Source organism: Saccopteryx bilineata, chromosome 2, assembly GCF_036850765.1.
Source record: "Saccopteryx bilineata isolate mSacBil1 chromosome 2, mSacBil1_pri_phased_curated, whole genome shotgun sequence".
Taxonomy (NCBI): Eukaryota; Metazoa; Chordata; class Mammalia; order Chiroptera; family Emballonuridae; genus Saccopteryx; species Saccopteryx bilineata.
In genome coordinates, this window is record NC_089491.1 from 341,345,625 (window position 1) to 341,371,958 (window position 26,334).

At 38.3% G+C, this 26,334-nt stretch overlaps 1 protein-coding gene across 3 annotated transcripts in view; it reads left to right on the top strand.

The window, feature by feature from the left end:
- The window catches only part of UBN2 (ubinuclein 2), a 99,592-nt gene that overhangs the window by 57,648 nt on the left and 15,610 nt on the right, over positions 1–26,334 (top strand). For 2 of the 3 annotated variants that reach the window (XM_066262420.1, XM_066262422.1), the window contains 8 exons: positions 348–461; positions 1,027–1,170; positions 2,787–2,837; positions 4,428–4,470; positions 6,887–8,437; positions 14,840–15,071; positions 15,506–15,595; positions 18,446–23,094. In XM_066262420.1, coding sequence (XP_066118517.1) covers positions 348–461; positions 1,027–1,170; positions 2,787–2,837; positions 4,428–4,470; positions 6,887–8,437; positions 14,840–15,071; positions 15,506–15,595; positions 18,446–18,495 — 2,275 coding nt within the window. In that variant the 3' untranslated portion in view covers positions 18,496–23,094. Of the gene's footprint in view, positions 1–347; positions 462–1,026; positions 1,171–2,786; positions 2,838–4,427; positions 4,471–6,886; positions 8,438–14,839; positions 15,072–15,505; positions 15,596–18,445; positions 23,095–26,334 lie in introns of those variants that run through there. The other variant, XM_066262423.1, reaches the window with a different exon arrangement.

Genomic DNA, 26,334 nt, shown 5'->3' on the forward strand with positions numbered 1-26,334 from the left:
GAAAGTAAATATTATCTGTTAAATATTTTCTGAATGACACATTGCTTCCCACTTAATTGCTTGGATGTCAAAGGTAAAAGGTCTCTTGATTTAGTGTATGGGTGTGGTCAGGGCAAGAGCTGATGCTGGTGATATTTCTCACATTGACCAACCTGACTATCTGAGGTTGACACAAGTATATTCTGTCATACACTTGAAACTCAAGGTGTTACATGGAAAGGTTAGTTCCCTATTTACCTTGTCTTTTGCTTTACCATCCAGTTAAGCAATTCAACAAATTTCTAGGAAGTGCATTATAGGCAATGTTGAGTTAAACCTTTGCTCTATAAAATGGTTTTCATTTTTAGGTTGCAAACAGATGAAGAACGAGAAAAAAATGGATCCGAGGAAGATGATGATGAGAAACCAGGGAAACGTGTCATAGGACCAAGAAAGAAATTCCACTGGGATGACACCATTAGGTAGATTTCACCAAAGCCTTCATTTTAAGTAGATAATGGAGAAGTAAGGTTTCTTAATAAAATGAATTGACAGGAGTCGAGGACTGAACTGGGAGCAATGAAAGATTAGTATGTAGGAAAAATTTATTCAAGAGAAGATTGATAGTTCCTATATTTTTAGGGTGCTATTATTTTTATATTATGATTTTTAAGCTAATTGTTTACTTACTGAGTAAGTCATGTGCTGGGTTCAGAAGGATTTAGTATACTCGTGTGGTCAGTCGTCTTTCTTACCCGCAGTTGAGTACCCCAGGAAGGGTTTAACTGTCGGACTGCAGCTTTCAGTCTGTGGTGTCTACATTAAAGATGTCACAGAAGATTGTTCCATGTGGGGACTGGCTGTTGTGCAGGATGATATATATATATTAGAAAATATTTATCCTCGTGTCATCTTCTGAATTCTTCAGATAATAGTCTTTATTATTGCTGTCAGATTAATGTGCTTTAAAAAAATATGTTTCAAGCTTAATTTTCTATAATTTTGCAGTCAGATTTATATATAAATATATTTTTTTAATTTGTTTAGAACTTTGTTATGTAACCTTGTTGAAATCAAACTGGGATGCTATGAGTTAGAGCCAAATAAGAGCCAGTCTGCTGAGGACTATCTTAAATCCTTCATGGAGACAGAGGTGAAACCATTGTGGCCTAAGGGCTGGATGCAGGCTAGGTAAGAAATATGACATCCTAGATTTTATTTATTTACTTTGTTATTGTTGCTATTATTAAAGATGCAAACACACACACACATAACATTCATTTTGCTAAGAATGTAATGTGTTTAAAATTTTGTACAGGCACTCAGATGATCTCTGCTTGAAAATTTCAAGCACATAAAAGACTAAATAGTGGATCACGTGGACATAGAGATATAGAAATATACATAAAGGTGATTTTTTTAACCAACCACCTTTTCTTTTTTTGTACTTGAATTTGCTAGTAGAGGAAAAGGAAGGGGAAGATGATTGTGAACTTTGGGAGGGAAGCTTCATGGGGGAATTGTGAAGATTAGGAACTGAATATAAGGTTTAGAATGTAGAAGACGAGACAGCCTTAGGTTCTGTTAAAAGTAGTCAGTATAGAGGGGCATCTTAAAAACTAATTTAAAGAGTTAAATAGACTTGGCTATTTTAACCTGTCATCTTAATCTATCTTAAACCAATAGAAAACATCTGTTGCTTTGTTAAAGACTTAAATAGAGGTGATATAAAACTGCCTATAAGATCATTGTGCCTGACCAGGTGGTGGCGCAGTGGATAGAGCGTCGGACTGGGATGCGGAAGGACCCAGGTTCGAGACCCTGAGGTCGCCAGCTTGAGCGCGGGCTCATCTGGCTTGAGCAAAGAGCTCACCAGCTTGGACCCAAGGTCGCTGGCTCCAGCAGGGGGTTACTCGGTCTGCTGAAGGCCCCCGGTCAAGGCACATGTGAGAAAGCAATCAATGAACAACTAAGAAGTCGCAACACGCAATGAGAAACTGATGATTGATGCTTCTCATCTCTCTCCGTTCCTGTCTGTCTGTCCCTGTCTATCCCTCTCTCTGACTCTGTAAAAAAAAAAAAAAAAGATCATTGTATTTACTGTTATGTCCCATTATAACTTTTACTTGGTAAATAAATAATAGCCTGTTGAAATGAAATTTGTTTTTTAAATTTTATTTATTTATTCATTTTTTACAGAGACAGAGAGTGAGTCAGAGAGAGGGACAGACAGGGACAGACAGACAGGAATGGAGAGATGAGAAGCATCAGTCATTAATTTTTCATTGCGCGTTGCAACACCTTAGTTGTTCATTGATTGCTTTCTCATACGTGCCTTGACCACGGACCTTCAGCAAATCGAGTAACCCCTTGCTGGAGCCAGCGACCTTGGGTTTAAGCTGGTGGGCTTTTGCTCAAACCAGATGAGCCCGCGCTCAAGCTGGCGACCTCGGGGTCTTGAACCTGGGTCCTCTGCATCTCAGTCCTATGCTCTATACACTGTGCCACCGCTGGTCAGGCTGAAAATTAAATTTATTAAAATAATAAAGCGCCTGACCTGTGGTGGCACAGTGGCTAAAGCATCAACCTGGAACGCTAAGGTTGCTGGTTCAAAACCCTGGGCTTGCCTGGTCAAGGCACATATGGGAGTTGATGCTTCCTGCTCACTCCCCCTCCTCTCTAAAATGAATAAATAAAATCTTTTAAAGAAAATGTTTATATAGATATATAAAAAATAAAATAATAAAGCAATTATCATATTATTTATCTACTATAAAAAATTAATTGTATCCTTTTAATTTTTCCAGAATGCTCTTTAAAGAAAGCCGAAGTGTACATAATCATCTTACATCTGCTCCGTGAGTAAAATCAGACTCCAGAGCTCTCTTTCTTTTTATTCACATTATAAACTTTAGTAAACAAAAGTATTTATTAAATGCTAGAAAAAATTGGACTTAAATGTATGTTGCGACCATCTCCATGTTACCACTGCTTTTTAAAAAATACTATTTTTACTGTTGACGATGTAGGCCTCAGAACACACTTAACTATTAAAGAGTTCTCAGGCTGGTTTCCAAAAACCTGACCCCATAAGGTAACAGGTACTGGCCTGAGACCTGGTAGAGAGGAGCCATGTGAGCAGCCAGGCTCTGGGGGTTTCCTGTGTTCTGGGGCCTTCCTCCCTTCAGTTCTGCTGTGCCCTTTTTCTTCCCCTCTTACTGACCAGCCTTCTTTTTCTGGGATAGTTCTGTATACACACCTATGCTTCCTTGCCTTGCACGGTGTATTATTCCACAGCATTAACCTACTCTTCATATACTTCCTTCTGTTCAAAGTCGGCTATTTCCTTAGTGATGTGATTCCTAAAGAAAGGTCTCTCGGCCTGACCTGTGGTGGCGCAGTGGATAAAGCGTCGACCTGGAAATGCTGAGGTTGCCAGTTCGAAACCCTGGGCTTGCCTGGTCAAGGCACATATGGGAGTTGATGCTTCCAGCTCCTCCCCACCTTCTCTCTCTGTCTCTCTCTCCTCTCTCTCTCCCCCTCTCTCTTCCTTTCTCTCTCCTCTCTAAAATGAATAAATAAAATAAAATTTAAAATTAAAAAAAAAAAAAAAAAGAAAGGTCTCTCATCCTCCTGGCAGATAATAATAAACAGGGAAGTTTTCTTCTGTGGTTACATTTTTGAGTGAATACCAGTTAACTCAACAAGAATTGTTCCTGTCAACATTTGCGTCCTGGGATGATGTTCTAACCAACTGAGCTGCCCGGCCAGGGCAAGAGCTTTTTATTCTTCAGACTTTTTGACACTGGTTTCCAAAGGTTCTATGGTGTGTTTGTTTGTTTGTTGGCCTTCTTTTCTGTCCTTTTCAAATTTTTATTTGCATATTTGTTAAAAGTAATTTTCTTTTAAAATTTTTTTTAAAAGGAAAGCCTGAAATTAAAATAAAATAATACAGTGTGTGTCAACTATAATTGAAAAATGAAAAAGTTATCTGCAAAAGGAATGTTTTTTCTGACATTCATTGGTTGATTCTTGCATGTGTCCTGACCAGGGACCTAGCCCACCGTGTTGGCGTAGCGGGATGATACTAACTGAACTACCTGGCCATGGCTCCCCCCAGTTCTTTGAAGTGAAGATCCTTGGGCAGCTTTGTTAGCCTGTTTTGAGTTATTTTTATTTTAGTTTGAATACTTCCATTTAATTTTTAAAAGAACTTTATCATCTATGTTTCATATTTGATTTGGCCTTTCTTCTAATTAATCAAGATTGGGAGAAATGTTGCTGTCTATTCACATGTAAATTGAATGATTACATGTAGTGCCATCCTTCAAATAGTTTCTTTAAATAGAAAAAATATTTACCCATGTAATTACAACATTCTATTATAGCTTCCTAATAAATGACCTAACTGCTATTAAAGTGCACTTCTTTTTAATCTTTTGTCTCAGGGCAAAGAAAAAGGTGATTCCTGCCCCGAAACCCAAAGTGAAGGTAAGAATCGGACCAAACCTTATGTTAGTCCTAATGATGAATGTGACATGCAGCCACCCGTCCACCCATTCATTCATCCAGACTGGAGTAACATTTTATAGAAGTGAATAACCTGCCTTTTTTTTTTCTTTCTTTCTTTCTTTTTTTTACAGAGACAGAGAGAGAGTCAGAGAGAGGGATAGACAGGGACAGACAGACAGGAACGGAGAGATGAGAAGCATCAATCATTAGTTTTTTGTTGCACATTGCGACACCTTAGTTGTTCATTGATTGCTTTCTCATATGTGCCTTGACCGCGGGCCTTCAGCAGACCGAGTAACCTCTTGCTTGAGCTAGCGACCTTGGGTCACCAGATGAGCCTGTGCTCAAGCTGGCGACCTTTGGGTCTCAAACCTGGGTCCTCTGCGTCCCAGTTCGACACTCTATCCACTGCGCCACCACCTGGTCAGGCGATAACCTGCTTTTTTGACTCAAATATATGTCCTGCCAACTTTATCTGCAAGTGTAAATCTATGCATTATAGTGGATTTAATGTTATTTTTATAAAGAAAGAAAATGTTGATAAATAGATTACTTAAAACAGCAGTTTTATACTAGTAACACTGCCAGTATTATTCTGATATACTCCCCCACTGTTAGTTTCTCTACTTTTCTTTTCTTTTTTTTTTTTAAAGAGAGAGTCAGAGAGAGGGATAGATAGGGACAGATATACAGGAATGGAGAGAGATGAGAAGCATCAATCATCAGTTTTTGTTGCGACACCTTAGTTGTTCATTGATTGCTTTCTCATATGTGCCTTCACCATGGGACTACAGCAGACCAAGTAACCCCTTGCTCGAGCCAGAGACCTTGGGTCCAAGCTGGTGAGCTTTTGCTCAAACCAGAATGGCCCGCACTCAAGCTGGCGACCTCGGGGTCTCCGCATCCCAGTCCGACGCTCTATCCACTGCGCTACCGCCTGGTCAGGCTATACTTTTTTAAATAATAAAATTTTTACTAATTGTGTAATTGTATGGCATGTTTCAAAGCGATCATGTCTGATGGGCGTGAACCATCCATGCTAACAGACAGTTTTGACCTAATGCAATTACATTGCAGACTTGTGAGGGGCAATGAGGTTTGCCATCAGGGTGTTTAGAACAAAGGCTTAGAATTGCTAAGGATGTTAGAGTGTAACAGCTTTCTTCACAACCTGTTCACTGTAGTACTTTAGAAAGTGGTGAGCTAGACACCCCTTCCCCTTCGTTTTTTCCCCACTGTGGTTCAGGTAAGTGCTGTGCTTGTGGTTGTAGAAATCAATGCATAATGCAAGGCCTTGGGCTTGGGTTTATTTGTTTGACTGTTTGTTTGAAGAAACTAATTGAAACTGAAATGATTTTTGTGTAATAGTTTTATACTTAATCTTTAAAATGATACAAGTAAACACTTTATGTTTCTATTTTAAGAGAAAATTACTTTTTCTTTTGCTCTTTGAATATTTTCAACTGTCTTCTATTCTTATCTCTTCTTTGAATTTTAAGAAAATTTTTATATTAAAATTAAAAAAAATTTTCTACTGATTTGAGGAGAGGGAGGGAGAGAGAGCAGAGAAGGGGAAGAAAGAGAGAGAGAGAGAAACATCAATTTATTGTTTCACTTAAGCTATTCCATTTGGTTGTGCACTCATTGACTGCTTCTCATATGTGCCCTGACTGGGGGGGGGGGGGTCGAACCTGCGACTTCTGGCCTGCCAGCTCAAGCTTGATCTGTTGATCCACCAGCCAAGGCCTTTTTTTGAAAAATGAAACAAAACACATAATATTCTCCTAGATAGTCATAGTTTTAATTCCTAATTTCCTTGTTTTCTTAGCACAGTACATACTTAGCATAATGGCCACTTAGTAAATATATGTTGAAAGAAGTGACAAATGACTTCTTCCATAATGAATAGAAAACATAATTTAAGTTGGCTTGGATTGATGTACCAGCTTCTCTCCATACTGGCTGTGGGACAGGGCAGGCAGGCAAGTGGAATGTGAGGGTCGGGTCCTAGCAAAACATGCTACACAGGAGCAATAGAGTCTCAAGACAAAGGCAGAATTTCTCTCGGGTGCAGGGAGGATCCAGTGGGTGTGGGCGGTGGAGTTTCATCAACTCTGTGACTCGTGTGTCAGTGTTTCTTCAGCTTGGTTGTAAGCCTTCTCAGAATGGCTTACTGTGGTATGGTAGCTGTGTGCAGTAGATCGGATTGTTAGGTTTGTGAGGACAGTTCAGTCGGGAGCTCTATCCACTAAAAAAAAACTAGTTTTTACAGTCTCCAGAGAAGAGTTCCAGTAGAATTTTAATCATGAGAACTTCTTAGTCTTTTAAAAAGCAATACTTTGCAATTTTTTATTAATCACTTAAATTTTTTCTAATACAATGCTGTTTATGCTAGGAGTGTAGTCCAAAAAAGGACCAGAAAACTCCTGCATCCTTGGTGGCTTCTGTCGGTGGTCCCTCAGTGATTTCCAGCACATCTGCTCTGGCCTCCACCAGTTCTAGCTCCACTCCCGCCCAGGAGACAATCTGCCTTGATGACTCGCTAGACGAAGACCTGTCCTTCCACCCACCTGCACTGGATCTTGTGTCTGAAGCTTTGGCTGTCATCAACAATGGGAACAAGGGCCCTCCGGCTGGCTCAAGGATAAGCATGCCAACTGCAAAACCTCGTCCAGGACTGAGAGAGGAAAAACTAGCAAGTATTATGAGTAAGCTGCCTCTGGCTACTCCCAAAAAACTAGATTCTACTCAAACTACACACTCATCAAGTCTTATTGCTGGTCACACGGGGCCAGTACCAAAGAAACCCCAGGATTTAGCTCATACTGGCATCTCTTCAGGCCTTATTGCTGGTTCATCAATTCAGAACCCTAAAGTTTCCTTAGAACCTTTGCCAGCCAGACTGCTTCAACAAGGACTACAGAGGTCAAGCCAGATTCATGCTTCTTCCTCGTCACAGACCCATGCCTCCTCTTCTTCCCAAACCCAAGTTGCTGCCTCCTCTCATGCTCTGGGAACATCAGAGGCCCAGGATGCTTCTTCGTTAACACAAGTAACAAAGGTGCACCAGCATTCAGCTGTCCAACAAAACTATGTGTCTCCATTGCAAGCCACCATTAGTAAATCCCAGACCAACCCAGTGGTGAAGTTGAGTAATAACCCCCAGCTCTCCTGCCCATCCCCACTCATTAAGACTTCAGAAAAGCCACTTATGTACCGCCTTCCCTTAGCGACTCCTTCACCTGGAAATGGTTCTCAAGGCTCCCACTCCTTGGTTTCTAGGACAGGATCTAGCACCACTACCTCCAGTAACTATCTAGCCAAGGCTATGGTGTCACAAATCTCCGCGCAGGGTTTCAAGTCTCCCTTCTCAATGGCTGCATCCCCAAAACTTGCCGCATCTCCGAAACCCGCCACATCCCCCAAACCCTTGCCCTCCTCCAAACCTCCAGCCTCGCCCAAGCCCTCCCTGTCAGCTAAGCCTTCAGTATCAACTAAACTAATTACTAAGTCCAACCCTGCTCCCAAGCCTGCTGTGTCCTCGAGTTCTTCCAGTCCAAGTGCACTAGTTGCCCAGAGTAGCCACTCCAGCAGTAGCAACCCGGTCCCTAAACAGCCCAGTGGTATGAACATCAGCAGACAGTCGCCCACTTTGAATTTATTGCCCGCTAATCGCACTTCAGGCCTTCCGTCGACAAAAAACCTTCAGGCCTCTTCAAAGCTACCGAACTCCACTTCCACTGGAACTGTTGGGAAGAGTAACTTGAGTGGAATTGCAATGAATGTACCTGCCAGCAGAGGTAGCAACCTTAACTCAAGTGGAGCGAGTAGGACTAGTCTATCTGGGGGAACAGGAAGTGGAACACAGGGTGCTACTAAACCGTTGTCTACTCCACATAGACCATCCTCTGCCTCAGGGTCTTCAGTGGTAACAGCCAGTGTACAGGTATGTATGTTACAGACGTCCATGGGATAAAATGTGAGGTCATGTCACCTTTCTTTTCTTCTTATACTAGAGAGATTGTTTGTAATAGCGTGTAGGTTATGGCCAGGGCGTATTCCTGACGCTAACATCACAATGATGGGGATACTTGGGGACGAGGTTTCTTGTTGGAATGTGGAATTTTTTTTTCAGTAAAGTATCACATGCTCACTTTCGAATAAAATTTGTATTGTGCATGAATTTTGCCACTATTCATATATAATTCTCTTGAAGTCATATTACTATCAGTGATTCTTTTCTTACCGTCGCTTCCCCGTTGGTGAGATTTTCATTTCCTTTCTCAGTCAACAGGAGTGCCTCACTCAGGACTCCTGACATGAATGCTGTTTTACCTTAGCTCTTACATACCTGGTCACTTCTGTGTTATCACCGTTGAGTAGTTACAGACTTCTTGGGTCACTAATTGTCTCACTTCAAATTTTATAAGTACTGCTGCACTGACCCTTTGTATTTAGCGGTATAGAGGAGTCTGAGGTCTTTCTGATTTTTTTTGTTCTCTTATCAGTAATGTGTATTTTCTGTCTCAATGCTACTCAGATTTTTTCTTTTTTGTTGAAATTCAAGTGTTTATAGACTTTGGCTTGGTTTATCTCATTTTCAGTAATTCTGTTATCTAGAACATGGTAACTCTTTCAGTCTCAGACCTATTTTTTTTACTTTTTTCAGCTCAAGAATATTTCATTCAGTTATGTGTCTGGTTATTATTTCTGATCCAGTTTGCATAGTATTTTTGAGAATTATTTATTACTCATGTATTTCATTTCTCTGCTTTCCATAGCATCTTCCCTGTTACTGTTTTCATCTCTCTCCCCTTCTTTGTATTCTGAGACTGTCACATTACTGGTTTGGTTTCTTGAATGTTTTTCCCCTGCCGAAGAGAAATCCATGTTCACTGTAGGCAAATTCAAAAAAAGAAAATAAAGTTACCCATTATTCTGCCACCATGTATATTTTCCTGGTACTTATTTAGACTTTTTTTTTAAGAAAGTGTTACGTAATATAGTTTCATACAAACTTAAAAAAAACCATTTTACTGTGAGTTCTTAGGTTCTTAAATGTTTGAAAACGTGACTTTTATTGACTTATAGAATTCTCTTCTCTAACAAAGTGCTCTGACTTTGTACTGTGTTCTATGTTTGTGTAATACAATCATTTAATGAAAGAATTTTTGCCTTTGGTGTTCAAAGAGGTTCTCTGCTATTCAGTACAAGCTGAACATTGATATTCAACATACACTTAAAACCCAAATCATAACTCGGCCATTACTGTAGGTTTAGAAATGACTTTATTCCAGAATTCTAATATAGAACAAAATTCAATTAACTGATACTTTATTAATTAGAATCTAGGATTAATTGATGGTTTCTCTCTATATATAATTTCACTTTTATCAGAAAAACAAAATAACAAAAAAACTGACAACGGGTTGTATGTTAAAATTTAAGTTATAAATGAGGTCTGGGAGATAGTCCACAATTTCTATTTGTATTACCGTTATTAAAATGTTGACTTTTTCAAATTAATCTTTAATTTGATCAAAGGAATATTTGAGAGGATTATAACAGAAATGGCATTTCCCTACACCATATCCTCCTCAATGCCTACTACTTTTCATTAACTATCTTAAATTTTCTCGGTGTTTTTAAATAAGAATGCATGGAAGACTCTTAATTTATTTGTTTTAGTATTTGTCTTTGATTTCTCATTATGACGAATGAGACTTTTAGCTCCCTTATGTTTTTCCCATTCTGTTGTAAGCGTAAAATTACAATTTAGGGTTAAATCCATGGCTATGTAAAATATTGTCTCTGTCACGCTAAATAGGTTTTATTTGCTTTCTTATACAATTTTGGCTTTTTTCTTGGAGTTAACATTTTTTTTCATTTAGTTTGTTTTCTTTGAATTTAACGTTAAATCTTTCTTTATACTTTGTCATTTCCAGATTCTAGCTCTATTATTTTTTTCCAGGAAACCTTTCTGTATTTGGTAATCTAGCTCAAAAGAACACAGATACTTGGTATACCAGTAGCCTGTCAGTTAGTTGTCAGCGTGAGCCTCCATGGCAGAATTTGAGTTTCTAAAACGTACTCTCTCCTGGTTTTCTGGCTCTTTGAAATGACTTAAAGATTAGGAAACCTTAGTGTTCCCGCCTCCATAGCTGATCCTTGTTGTTCTGTCTTATTGGTTTGTCTGAAGAAAAGGTCAGTGATTGAATAAGGTTGTTTTGAACTTTTGATGAAGCTAGGGTTGCCTTTTTTTTTTTTTTTTTTTTTAAACATAGCATCTCATTGAAGTCTTACCAGCTACTCTGTGGTCTCTAGATCCTGTCTCTCAAGTACTCCAACACTCAGAATAAATTTTCTGTCTGTGCCTGCAGAACATTTAACTCCTGTCTGAAATACATCAGCTGTCTGCTCATTTGCAGAGAGAAAGTGACAAGTCTTGAGTTTAATAGAAGTTGTTACTTTTCTGGGTTTGGATTGTTACCATTACTTACCTGCTCTCTAGTTAATAATTTTCCACTCAAGGCGTTCCTCTTCTTTCTTGCCCTTCAACTTAATGATTTTCTATGAATTCTATCTTTGCCACTCTAATTCCCTAAATAACTCATTTATTGAGCAAATATTTTATTAAATGTTTAATATGTGCCAGGCACTGTTCTAGGTGCTGAGGAAGGAGGGTAAAGCTCCTTATTCAATCTCCTTTCTCACATGGAGCATATATTCTAGGTAGGAAGATAAGCAAAACACAAATGTAAAAAATATGTGAAGTGCTATGAAAAAGTAAAATGGAATAATATGATAAAGTGTGATTGTTGCTAACATAGAGTGAGTTGGAGAAGGCCTCTTTGAGGGGGCAGCATTTACACTGAGACTTGAATGAGCAGGATCCAGCCATTTGGAAATAGGAGGGAACAAGCAATCCAGCCAGATGGTGATGTGAAGACAGGAAAGAGCCTGACATGTAGACCCGCATGGCAAGACAAGGGAGAGATGAGCAGGTGATGAGATTGGAGTTCAACCGGAACCGTCCTTGTGGGCATGATAAAGGCTTGGGAGTTTATTCTGTGGTAAATTGTTGGATGGTCTTTTACAGGGAAGTGATGTAGTCTGATTGATACTTCAGAAGATCACTCTGGGTGTTGTGGAGAATACCCAGAGTATGTGGAGTGCAAGTGCACTCACCCAAATAAAACACCTGGTTAAAAAAATGTAATGCAAATCACAGGAAGAGATAGTGAGGATTCCCTTCGTATTTTCCCCTGGTAATGAAATGTGGAGGTCATAGAAAGTATTTCTGATTATGGGGCATTATCCTGAGCTATTTGCCAACTTCTGTATGCTTCTGAATGATATCATTGGTGGGTTACCCCACTTTTGAAAGGTCTCTATCTTCTAGGAGAAATTAATATCCATGTAGCATAGATAGATAATGTGACATTTTATTTTAGTGTTATAAACAAAATTAGATAGAGGAATTTTGACTGTACAAAAATGTTAGATAGTATGGCATGGTGCCATTATTGCTAATACTAGTTAATTAATTTTGGAAATTGCCTTAATTTACATTTTTCAACTATTTTAATGTTTCATTTAGTCTCCTCCAGCAAAGCTTGAGTTCTCCTTATTAGCAGTATTTACTGTTTCTCACTAGGGGACTCTACTTGGAGTGCACTGCCTTGAAGTGTGTGTCTCATATTATCCTGAGACTACAATAGAATTATGATGAAAAAGAACTCTTGTTAATTCTTAAATTGATGTAAGATCATTTTATCCAAATTGCTTCAATGCATCATCGTTTTTTTTTTTGTTTTTTTTTGTTTTTTTTTTTTTTAAAGATTTTATTTATTCATTATAGAGAGGGGAGAGAGAGAGAGAGAGAGAGAGAGAGAGAGAGAGAAGGGGGGAGGAGCAGGAAGCATCAACTCCCATATGTGCCTTGACCAGGCAAGCCCAGGGTTTTGAACCGGCAACCTCAGCGTTTCCAGGTTAATGCTTTATCCACTGCGCCATCACAGGTCAGGCTGCATCATCGTTTTTAACTTAGTAATTCTTTCCTTAATGTGCCCGTTTTGTATATCACAGTTGGCACAAATAGAGAAAAAGACCAGAAAATAGCCAAGTCCAAGCATAAAGTGATAAAGATTTATAATTAAGTGTTAGAGGAAGTTGTGGTTAAAAAAAAAAAAAAAAGAATGGGTATGTTGTCCACAAGCTCACTTTGTCCTTCACTTTTTAACACCTGACAACTATGTTAAGCCTGAGTGTCAGGTAAGAACGAGACTGTTTATGAGAGCAGTTAACATTGCAGGAGATGATGAGTTCATCTGTGGCCATGACAGAGAGGGGAGTGTTAGCTATCAAGTTGGGCTCTTCCAGTTGGGGGTGAGGGAGTTATGTTCAGTGGGACACTTGAATCCATGTAAACACCATAAATTAAAATTAATAATTTTTTTTTTTTTTTTTACAGAGATGGAGAGAGAGTCAGAGAGAGGGATAGACAGGGACAGACAGGAATGGAGAGATGAGAAGCATCAGTCATTAGTTTTTTGTTTTGCGTTGCAACACTTGAATTGTTCATTGATTGCTTTCTCATACGTGCCTTGACTGCGGGCCTTCAGCAGACCGAGTAACCCCTTGCTTGAGCCAGTGACCTTGGGCTCAAGCTGGTGAGCTTTTGCTCAAACCAGCTGAGTCTGCGCTCAAGCTGGTGACCTCGGGGTCTCGAACCTGGGTCTTCTGCATCCCAGTCTGACGTTCTATCCACTGCGCCACCGCCCAGTCAGGCAATAAAATTTTTTTTAAAAGTTGGACTCTTTAGCGAATTTCTAGACATACAGGATTGAAATTGAGACAAGAGGTCGGAGGTATGTATATAACCTTGAGAAATTAAAATTAAAGGAGATAATGGATGGGGAGTCTACTGGAGAGAGAATGGAAAAACAATACAAAGTTTCCGGGGTCTGTCTTCAGTTTTTGTTGAGCGGTAGCATGGACCACCTAGTGTATAAATACATAATGTGGCATGTATGCATGGGAAGATCACCTGCATTTTTCTCATACATTTACTAAGTAGCATAATGAGCTTTTTATTAATTAATGTTTGCTGGTAGGCTTATCAACACATAAAATAAACCTGACAGTAAATAACATGTAAAGTTTTGTCCAGGGACATTTAGAGTTGGTAAGATAAGGCTACAAAAGAAAACTCACAGTTGCAGAAACTAGAATAGATAATATCTAATACTGAGGAAAACTTATTGTAATCTTTGTTGATAAGTGCATGTAGAGAGTAAGTCAAAATGGGAGAAATTTTTAAATTACTGTATAGAAAGTTCAAAAAATTAAATAACCTTCATGATGTATATTTAAGTAATTTGTTAATGTAAGTTCATCAATGTTACCATATTTCTGATGTCAGTGTTTTTATTTATAAACACAGCATTAAAACCCAGGGAGGGGATTGTGAAAACACCCTCTGATTTACCTCTACCTCAGGCAGTGTAAGTTCAGAAAAGTAGTAAGATTGGAAACGGGCTTGCAGGGGTTAAGGAGAGACGAGGTAATGTGAAAAATGGAGGCTGTTGTTCAATATGTTTGAGAATAAACAATATAAAGTCAGGTGGTTTCTAAAGGTTAAGAAAAGCCAGAAATAACTGTGGTTGGAAAAATAGAGAAGAGTTCTTTGTATATGAGAAGGCAGAGAAAACATGGAAAGGGTGCAATTCTGGATTATCTGTACCTGCAAGTTCTGCATAGATGAGACTCCTGGCATAGGCCAGGTCACAAATCAGAGCTCTGGGGGAAGAGGCAGGAACGGCTGCTGATGGGAAGAACCTCCAGGATGGCCTCATGGCTTTAAAGTGTTGTGATGAAAGTGTAGGATTTACGTCGAGTTCAGGGCTCTGCAAGAGTCCTAGTCTGGAGCAGCAGCTGCAGGGACAGTGCGGGAAAAGAGTGTGAGACAAGTAAGAAAGTGGGCATTTTCGGAGACTGTATTGAAATTGTACGGGATTAACTATGAGTGGTTCAGAGCAAGCTAGAAATGAAAGTGGGAATCTAAGGTTGGAAATGGGCGAATTAAGAGGGTGAATGGATATTAATACAGACATTACAATACATTAAGGAAGAGTCTGACTGGTGGTGAAGAGCTGGGTGTAGAATTACTTCCGAAAGTAATATGGGTAGCTCCTTGAATATATTGTTCACCTCAGTCTTCATTTTTGTCACAAAGTTTTCATTAGAGCAAATATGAAACACAATCTCGTGCCCATGAGGATATTAAAGAAATCAATTCAGGTTAAAGATTTGATCTCTTGTGTATTTTGACCCCTGGTTTCTGCAGTCCACAGCAGGAGCATCATTATTGGCTAATGCCTCACCTCTGACTCTCATGACATCACCTTTGTCTGTAACAAATCAAAACATGAGTCATTATGGGATGCTGGGTGGCCTTGTTCCAGTGACCATGCCCTTCCAGTTTCCCTTGGAGCTACTTGGCTTTGGAACGGACACAGCTGGAGTGACAACCACCTCGGGATCTACCTCAGCCGCTCTCCACCATAGCCTAACTCAGAGTAAGTAGGGCCCCGTCTTGACCTGGTCATCTAGATTGGCAGAACAGGAAGCAAGCTGTGTACTAATGGAAAGAAGTCCAGGTGGAGTTAGTGAAGATTACAGAATTTTTAAAAAAATGCAATTTATTTTATCTATATATAATAAGTTAAATTACTTTGACTCTGAGATTTTACTTATAATTTTTAAATGAATCACTATACCACATTCCTTTCTTAATGAAATTTGTATTAAGAACAAGTCAGATTTGCTGGGTATTTGCATACACATGTATTTACATATGTGACATTTTAAACATGTATGTACTCTAGTGTGTGAAGGCCTTTGAGGACAGGGGCTGGGCTTGCATTGGATAAATTAAACTGTTTTCAGTCTGGATCGAAGAGGGCGTCCACTCGAAGGAAGAAGGTCACTGACAAGTGTGTTTTCCTCTCAGATTTACTAAAGGGTTTACAGCCAGGATCTCAGCACGCAGCAACACTTTCCCAGTCAGCTCTGCCTGCACACTTACAGCAAACATTTAATGGTAAGAGAGCCACCGAATTCTTCCTCTCTCTCTTGTTTATATCAAGCTTGGACTGGAAATGTTTTCTGAAGACAATGTGACTGGAATGACAAAGGTTGGAAAAAAACAGATTTTCATATGACGGAATCCTCATGAACAACCAACTCCTTTTAAGAGAAAGGAAATAAGTATATGAGATCTCATGTTACATGTGAAGGGAGTGGTTTTGAAGGTATTATATGGAAATGATGACAAGGAGGTTTCATAAGGCAGTGTGCAAAAGTCATGTCCAGTAATTGTGTGATACTTACTTTTATGGAAAGTATAGTAAGTGCCCGGTAGCCTTGTGCCCACTTACATGTAGGAGCTAATCTAATCTTTACAACAAGCCTGTGAGTGAGATAGCAGTTACCATTTTATAGGTCAGGACGCTGGACCAGAGCTAAACAGCTTGCCCAAGATGATGCAGGAGGTGTTCATTCTGAGCTACAGAACCAGGAAGTCTGACTCTACAGGCTGCATTCTTAACTATTAAACTTGGTAGGCTTTTATGTAATTCATATTGTCCAGACGCTATATATTTGATCCTTGCAGCCCAACTACATCTTTCTGAAATCAGATAGTGGACACTGGACATACACATCACCTCCAGTTTCTGCTGGCCCTCCCCAGTAGTTGACCTCAGTTGACTGCTGATAGTGTTCTGAAGGCCATTTTCAGGGTCTTTTGAGCAGAAGTAACTGCTTATCTGCCCTCTTAACTTTGGAAATTGACTGGGACCTCAACTATTCTTTTTAGCTCCTACATTTCAAATTATCTTTCCAGTTGGCCACAATGTGGAAATGGAGCTCTGTAGCAATCTGGAGGCAACAGGTTGTAATTGATTCCTGTAGCAGACCTAAGTGGTAAGAATGAATATAAAACCACACTTGTGCAAATGGGGGACACAAAGTAGACACAAATATCAGCAGTCCTGAATTTCCTGGACTAGGTTTTAATGCTTAAGGAAAATTGCTCCGTGACTAAGGCAGTTGCTGGTATAATGAGCCCGGCTTAGGGCTGCATGCTCCTGAGCGGACTGGAGAGCACCAGTGAGGAGCAAGACCAACAGGGACCTCGTGTGTCAGTGTCACCCAGTCTTTCATCTGTTACATGAAGTCTCTTCTCTGGGCAGCACCAGTGTCCCAGAGGGAGAAAGGAATAGGAGTCTCAGCACAACAGAGTTTCCAAGTAATTGAAAAGTTTACAATTTTTTATTTTAAAGACATTTAAAAATATAAGACACTGGATTTGAGAATTAGGCCTGGATTTTCTAATTTCAGGACTGCCATTTGGAGCAAGTTTCTTAACTTGTTTGACCATCACTTTCTCTTGCTTGTAAACTGGAGATGATAAGAATTTTTAATAGACTTCTTAGGAGAGTTTAATGAAAATAATTTATTTAAAGCTTCTAGCATGGTACATAATACATAGTAAGAGTTGAATTAATGTTAATTCTCTGACTTTATCTGAAGACACAGGTCAGTAAACTTTTTCTATATGTAAATACTTTAGGCTTTGCAGTTCATTTAGCCTCTGTCACAACTACTTGTGAAAATAGCCATAGATGATATGTAGTATAACTGTGGCTAGGATCCAATAAAATTTTATTTATAAAAAGATGGCAGGCCAGATTTGGCCTTTGGGGCAAACGGTCTAAAGACTCAACAGTCCAGTTAATGTATTCTATTTTGCTAATTAACCAAAGCTGTTTTGAGTAAAATTCCCTAGTGTCATATTATAAATTAAGCCTCAAGTTAAATTATTTTTGTCTACAAATACAAGTATATCTCATTATCAGTGGGAAAGCCAGTTCCTTAAATTTTGTAACCAAAGTTATTTTAATAGTATTTTGTTTATACAGCTTTTGAAATAATCATCCTATTCTATTGATAACATTTTTTTCTTTAGCAGAGGCAGTTTTTTCTGTTTTGTGTATGTTTAGCAACTAATTTAGCTATCACATGAGTAGACCTAGCAATGGGATTGTTGTGTTCTCCTCCAGCCTTAAGGTTGTTACTGTAGTAACAATATTTTTGTTCTTTTCACCTATGCATTTTTCTACTAGACCTCTCTGTCTTGTTGAACCTACTGGTGATGGGGAAGGGCTCATGTTCCTTGTTAAGGCAATGACCTGTTAGAAATTTCCTGTACATATTTTCACCTTTCAAAGACACTGGGTCCTCCGGTTGCTCAGTTCAATAGAGGAAGCAACATTTCCTTAGTAAAAGTTAGTCATTTCTAGAACTAGAAACCCTTGTTCCCAGTAGCAGATTTTCCTGTTCCTTCAACTTTTGCACATTTGGACCAAGTCAAAGACTGAGCTGGAATTTTCACTGCGGTGTGCCCCAATCACTCACATAAATAATGGAGAATTCATTACCAAATGCTATGTCATGGCAAGAAGTTGAATTTTACTTGCAAAAGAATGATCTTAACCTTGTCTTCTAAAGGAATAAAACGGGGTGGCACATCCCTTGATGGTGGGGGTGATCTTTTATGTTCTTTAGAATCCTCTCAGCATTTAGCATAGTTGGCTGTGAGGTAGATACAGTGAATAGTTGTTGAAATAGTATATATTTGTAGGGCACTGACAGCCAGTTGGACCACCGTCAGTTGAGATACGAGGGTCATTCTTGTTAAGTCTTTATCTCCTGTGTGTTTTCCCAGCGTCTGGGATGCTGTATCTAGCATATTATCTACTAAAGGTTATCTTTCTAGCAATGTCATCTATATGAAAATTGCAAGTTAATTATTCTTTTTGCTTTGCTTTTTTATTCTATTCTTTTATTACCATGCCTACCCATACCAATTAAACATCTCTTTTCTTAGATGGAGGCCAAAGTAAAGGGGACACTAAATTACCACGGAAATCTCAGTGACTTCCCAGCAAGCAAAGGCGATGAGACACTCAGCTGGCTGATGGAATCTACCTGATGGGAAAGTACTCATGTGGTCATAGGGCTGCTGTTCTGTCAATGTTTACATTCTCTCGTCCCAAGCACTGTGGTGAGGAGGAAAAAGAAAAGAAAACATTACTTGAGCTAAAGCCAGGTGCAGGAGGAAGAAATGCTGTCTTGCAAAGTTAGTGACCTTTGATCTCTTCTAAAGAAAGACAAAGTTACCATATTCACTGACTTGAAAGAGACTCAGTTGTCAAACCCACAGAAGTACAAATTTGGTTTTTTTCCCCCGGGGGGGAGGAAGAAGGAAATTGAGGATTTGGGTAAACTCCATCCATCTTGGGGGTTGGATCTGAACACTTTTAGACATAATTGCATAATAAAAGGCAGTTTATCTGGAATTAGGCCAGTTTGTCAGGAGTAGGATCATATAGGATCATATATCTATTTGTGAGCAAATTTGCCACAAACAAATTACCAACTCTGTGTCTGATATAGACCATAGCTGAGAAAATACTGTACCCTCAAAAATCCTGAACAAACTTGAATGTTCGCCAGTGTGTCACAACTCCCCATGTAAATCAGTAGACTAAAGATACTTCAGGAAAATTATTTTAGCACACTGATATATATTATTAAATCATCGGGATTTTTAAAAGTAAAAAACTTGAGCCTGTTGCTCTTAACAGACGAAACTTAGATGTCCCCTTTTTGTAAAAGGGTCAATTTTCATCTTCCATTCAGAAGCAGGTACTTAACTCTGTCCTTCAGGTGATTTGTGCATCTGGTATTGACTGGTTAATTCTTATTTCCATTCTTGCTATGAACATGTGAGTGTGCTCACGTTTTTCTCTTGAGAAGTGGGGGGTCTTTGATGGAGAGCTGCGGTTCGGTGCTCTTAGCCCTTGTGGGTCTGCCCCTGGGAACTGAATTTCCCCGCTTCACCTCAGTTCACTACTTCTGTTCTTTTAGCTAGTGGTACTTCAGGTGACTGTTAAGTATTGATATAAACAGGTATAAGTGTGTGCTACATATGCGTCTTCATTGGTCATTCAAATGGAATATATATATATATTTTTTGAATTTTTAAAATAGAATTTTAAAGGGAGAAATTACATTAGAATCATGATGTGTACAAGGGATTATTTTTTATAACAATCGCAGTGTATTTTTACTCCCTATATCCAGTGTAGGGAAATTGATTTGGAGCATTTTACTAATATTTACTCAGAATATTGTTATGTGAGTAAACCTGCGGATAATAAGACAATAAAGGGTACTAAGGGAGAAATTTATGCTTTTGTTTGGATACATTTTATTTGGATTTCTTGGCACTTCATCAGTCTGGTCTTTCTCTTCTTTCTCTCTCTTTTTTTGCTTCTTCCTATTTAGACTTCTAAATGTTTTCAAACTGTACCCAAGAAATGGTGTAAGCTTGGTCCGTTTATGACAGACTAACCTAAAAAACAGCTCAGATTGAAAGCAGCAAGATTTCTCGTGTATGTTTTCATTATATATCACCCTATACTATTAAATTGTTTAAAATAAGACTAGTAACCAGGCCCTTTTTTTCCTTTTATAAGAAAAAGGCCCAAATAGTGTATAAAACTATGAATAAATTATGATAGATCTGTTCAGATCTGTATACCTACTCATATTTTGAATTCAAAGTCACATTGGCCTGCTTCATAGCAAAAGAGTTAATAAATAACTGAAAACTTCAGTTCTAAGAACTTGTTATAGTAAGGGCAAATGATGATTTCCAAAACATTATTGCTATAATTACTTGCCTCTAAGAATTTAAATAGTAAAACAAATAAGAACATTACATCAATCCTGATAGATATTTGGATATTGGGATGTTGCAGAGGTTTGACTTAAATTGAGTATGTTTGATAAAAATTTGGTTTTCTTAATTAGGCAAGCTTACCCAGTTCTTGAGTTATTTCATTGTAGCACATACCTCTCGCTTTTATGTGATTTTAGGGGGAAAAAGTCTTTGCTAATACTATGTGGGAGTTTTCCTTTGGGAAGATAGCCTTTGTTTTACTTCCCACACCAGGAGAGGAGTCAGAGTGCATGTTAATATCCTCCTGCTGATAATTGTGCATGTATTCGTGTGTGTGTGTGTGTGTGTGTGTGTGTGTGTGTATGTGTGTATACATATATTTATTCATGTATAACTTCATTACTAGTTTAAGTTAAGGAATAATAATTTTAATTTCTTAATAAATCCATCAATTCTGAATCATGCCATGTGATGAAAATCCCTAATGATTCTGTAGTCCATAGAGAAGAAACAGGATTATCAGTTTTTCCCTCAATATTGTTTTATAACCATTAAAAATAACCTGAAGGCACTTGGCTCTGAGAAGTCCATATATATGATTATGTTCTGTTCTCTTCAGTTCTGATACCTTGGGAGCTGCTGCCAGATCCCCACCTCACTCCACCCCCCCAACACATTTTCACTAATTTACATCCATTCCAACCAAGACGACCCGTTTTTGTGTTGTACAAATGAAATAAGCATCCTTATATTTCTTAATAGATATCATCAGAGAGTTCTTACATGTAAATACAAAACTTTTTTTTCTAGATCATAACATTGAAAATGATGTCCATACTTTATGGTCACGTATCTTTATAGTTTTCCTTACTTAGAAACAAACATATAAATTGGTTATTTTTTAGCACAGAGACTTTTGACTCATACTGTATTTTTGCACTTATTTTTTAAAATGCTGAATAATTGAAAAGGATATAGGCAAATTGTATTTCTGAAGAGCATTAGCAACATCCCAATGCAAAAATAATCCGCACACTTAATTACATCCCATTCAGCGGGATTCTCAATTCAGGAAAATTAAGCTGTTTGTTTTCAACTGTTTTGTGTTTTAAATTGCCTTCACTGACATAAAAGCTTTTACTGTACAAACAAGTTAATCCTCAGTATTCACAAGCAATAATAGCCCTGTTGTCTTCACAACAGCAGTGCTGAGCCCCAGTTGGAGACTTTTTGGGAGCCAAGTGTCAAGCTTGTTCAGAGCCCCCAAAATCAATGAAAGCAATAATTCCATTACAAGTTGATTCTAATTCTTTCTCCTGTGCTTCTTAAATCAGAGGGTAAAAGAAATCGAGGTTTTAAAACAGCCTAAAGAAAAAGGGTTTTGGAAAAAGAAAGGAGGTTAATCTGATATTCTGAGGAAGTCAGAGGATTGGGTTCGTACATTCTTTCACGCCTACCACCCCTTTGATGGATGTTGTTAGCCCAAATAACATTTTATGTTGTACAAATTGAATAGGGTTTATTATATTAACATGGTAGGAGGAAGAACTGGCACATAAGTGTTTGAATACTGTGGGTTTGACACCTGTTTGAAAACAACTTATTGGAAAAGATTTTTAACCCAGAATTTTTTTTTCCCCAAAGCAGGTCTAAATTGTTTACTACCCAGGGTTGGAAAGGGGAGACACCTCTAGTCTTTCTCCTCTGGGTGCCCTCCACCACACCCCTTCCCACCTCTACTTGGTTCAAGACATTTTCTGAAATGGAAATTCAACTGTTTTTTCAAACTGCCATTGATAATGAGAATTCTGTATCCCTTGGGAGCATCTCTTAGAACTCCAGTTATCTATCATATTTGCTGCTACATTTGTAAAACGAACTTTGCCTGTATTGGTCGACTCGAACCTACTTTACAGTTCTTTCTTTCTAGAAGGTTTTGTCCTATAATTTGACCCATGTGTAGACTTAGAATACTTTATTTTAGAAGTATACCAAAAAGCACAGTGGTCCCTGTATTCTTTTGATTATCATTTAGGTTTTGAATTTGTGTTTTCTTGTGTTGTATTAAATTAGAACCAGAAGAGTGAGAATACCTGTAGTCAGGCCAGACCCGAGAAGTGAGCGCTGTAGTCCCTGCTGACCCTCGTGTTCTCAGATGGGGCACTTTTACTTTCTATTGTGCATGTATGATCATGTTTGTTTTGTTTTGTGGCTTTGCTTTTGGGGGCTTTTGTTTTTGTAATGAAGCAGAAGGAAAATGCAGTAGTAGGGTAAATGACTGATAGCAAACTTACGCAATTTTATTTTATAAAACCTAAGGGGGGAAAGTTTAACTCTCTGTAAATCATTTCTTAGCTCTGGTAAAATGCTTATATCGCTCCTCTAAAACATGCTCAATTCAGGCCTTTGTCTCTTTTAAGTGCCTTTTTTTCTTTCTTTTCCCCCCTCTTTTGAAACTGCTCTTAAATACCCTAAAATACAGGCTGATAAGTCAGGGGATTCAGGAGGAAGAATCTCAGACTTGCCAACGTCATGTCATGCTGTAATATTCTTCCTTTTCTTATATGTATACGGATATATGTGTAAGGTATTGCATACACATATATGGGCATATTTATGGATACATATGTAATATATATGAAATTACTAGCTGCTGTATCATTGCATCCTTTACTCCCCTTTCAATGTGTGCAAGGCTCCCGCCTTGTTTATTCCACTGCTTTTAGGCAATTCAAATGGGTAGATTGGGAAATTGTCTTTCCCTCTTTGAATATCTGTTTGTAGAGGTTAACTATATATATATATAAACACACACACATACATATATATATGAACCATTGACTATTCCTGGATTTAACCCACTACTCTGTGCCCTTCAAATCTTGGCATGAGTAATATTGGAGAAAACATTGGAATAACAAGAGTTTTTTGGGTCGTCACAAGCTGTATGTACCACAGCAGGCAAACAGACATGGGGAGCTAGTGCTGGAAGCATAGTATTATATCTTAATATGTTTTCAAGGAAGTTAGCAACTTTGTCAACATTAAAAGTGCATCATATTTTCTTCTGGAAAATGAATTTTGAAGAATTCATATTGTTGCATTGCATATCTGTCAGAGGTTAATAAATTTAGAAGTAGAAAGACTTCCGATACTGGGGGAAGCACTCATATAAAACCTATAGCATTTTTGAGAGCTCTTCACTACTTCTCTTTTCATTTGCCAGATAATATTTGGCTTAATCTCCTTTTATGGTTATTTAGATTCCTCTCTTGAGCAAAATAACATAATTTTCAGTATCTTAGATGAATCCATCTTTTGTTGAAAACAGATGTGACATGTTAAGGGAGACTAAGTTGAACCAATCCTCAAAACCCAGTACAAGTATTTTATTAAGCACCCCCTTTTAAATACCCTTTAATTGGGAACAGAAAACTGGTTGTTCAAAGGAGAGAGAAGAGGCTCCTCGGAGTATGGCTGACAGCAAAGCTGTTACTAGGCAGCCTCTGTTCTGCCGTGTTCCTCTCGGATTGCTCTCATAGGGGAAATATCATGTAACCTTCGTGCCTCAGATTACCCATTAGAATATTGGGTATAATAATATTCACCTACCTCCCAGGGATATCAGAGACTTTACTATGTCAAGAATACTTTGAGTTTTTCTAAAACGTCCTATATAATTTTAAAAAGTATTATCATCTTACTGCAGAGGCTAAGAGTGGGTATAAAAAGCACCATATGATTTTTAAGTTTAAAACAAATCACTGAATTCTAATTGAGATACATATTTGTTATTTAAGCATATTATATTTGTGGTGGAGTAAAATGGTTACTTTCAGATTAATAAGCGGGAGGGAGGGATAACACTACATTCCTTAATCATACATAGAGAGTTTTTTAAGCCTTTTATGGTGTTCTTACATGTGTGATTTTTGCCAAGGTTACAGAGCTGAAGCTAGGTAAAGTTTGGATGATTGAGCATTATAATTGGTAAATGATCCCAAAGGTTCACCTGCCTCACTTTTCCATCTTCTCTACCTAATTTCCTTATATTAATTGTTTGGCAGTGGATAGCTATGTTTTTAACTTTCTGAGAATGAATGGGAGTCTCCTCATTCTTGTAAATTGGAGGTTGTGTACTATTCCTGTAACTATAGGTTTGTCCATCTTTGCACCGATGGGACAGCACTACACATGGTCATCAGGGAACACTTCCAGCCAGTCCACTATTGCAATTCATGCTTCTTCTATCCATGAAAGAGTTGGAGCCTGCAACTGCTCAGCTTGTAGAAAAAGGGGTGAGGGGAGGCAGGATTCACTTCTTAGCGGGGGCAGGGGTAGGGAGACTGGGGGTGGTTTGCCCAGCTCCAAGGAGGAAAAGATCATTTCATTCCACCTTCTATCCCAGTGTATTAGGTAGTAATACATAGAACTGTCCTTGGATCGTTTAAACAGCAGGGAGAAAAAGATGCTACGTTTCTGTATAGTTATGGCTAAATGCTGAGCAACAATTGTTAGGGGTTGAGTGCAGATTTCAGTAGTAGCATATACTCAGGATCAGGAAAGAACACGTAAGGGTAAGAAACAAATTTCCCAGCTCAGGTGAGTCAGGAAAAAGCATCAGGCCCAAGCAGTTAGCCCAAGTGCTGGGCTAACTCTCAGAATTGGCCAAGGCTCATTTTAATCTCTGCTGTTAGGATGGGTTTATTTTTCTTAAAAATCGCTTTTTGATTTTTTTTATTGCTTTTTCGAGATAAGGCCTTAGTTAGTAGCCTCTAAATGTCAACTATGCAGATAAACAGACTCTTTATTTTCTACATTTTTTTTCTTTTTTTCCATTCTTTAAATAACAGATGTGTTAAGGCTTCTGCCCAAAGAAATAAGTCAAGGGTTTTGTTGAATGTGTGTTAGTTCCTCTAGGGAAGATTAACAGAAGCCTAAAATAGAGCTATTTTATGTGTTCTGTCCTAAAATGTGAACCTTATATTCAGAAATTAAGTACAGATCCTTTCTCTGGATCAACACTCTAGTTAGAATCATGGGGTATCTATCATTGGGTTGTTCAGCTACACCATCCCAATGTTAATTCGGAGACGATTTAGACTCTGTGGCACAGTGTTCAGGTTTGTAGAGCTGAACAGATTGTCAGACTCTCATTAAAAATAGCTTTGAATATTATATTGAATTCTTTATTTCCTTTGGTCTTTATTCTCCTTTCCTTAAGTTTGAGCTCTGAAGTTATCCATTTCATCAACCAGTTGCTACACTGGAATCTAAGTTGCACATTGTTAAGAGTCTGGGGAAGAAAGATTAAACTGTCTTTCACCTCCTTTTCTCACTCACTTTGGCCATATGTCCTGGGTCCCATGGAACTCAGAAGTAAAAACTGCAGTCATGTTCCGGGATCCTGTTAGGGAGGGACTCTCGGCTGTTGACTGCCTTTGCATAACTTGATATTAAATAATTCCTTTTTTTCTCAGATGCTCCCAAAGTATCGTTTGCTTGAAAGTAGCTATTTGTGATCTTTAATTTCCTCATACTGTAATACTTCTCAATCTTTCTTCTATATTTTCAGTTTATAGCAGGTTAATACGTAAGTTTCTGACACTTTTTCAACTGTTTCCAGGATTTAGATTAATCACCAGTGACCAGAGAAATTTTTTCTCCTCTCCTTTGTATTAAAAAATAGATTTCTTTAGTGTATTATGTAACAGCTACATTTCTTGACTTTTTTTTAATACTTTTTGAGCTTATTCAAAAGAGGTGCAGGCCTTTGTTAGGGACTCTTATTTCTCATAATTTTCTGCCTTGCTTATTTTCATACTTCCCTGGAATAAACCTACTGTGCAGAGATTTAAGTCAAACAGGCCATATGAATCCTTAGTACCAATTTTATGTTTCTTAGAGAACTCTGTACATTACCTGCTCCCATTTTGCTAATAATAATATAATTCTATATATTTTATCTTAAATCTAGTTTTAAAAGATTTTATGAGGAAGCACTCATGGAAACCTAATTACATTCAAAC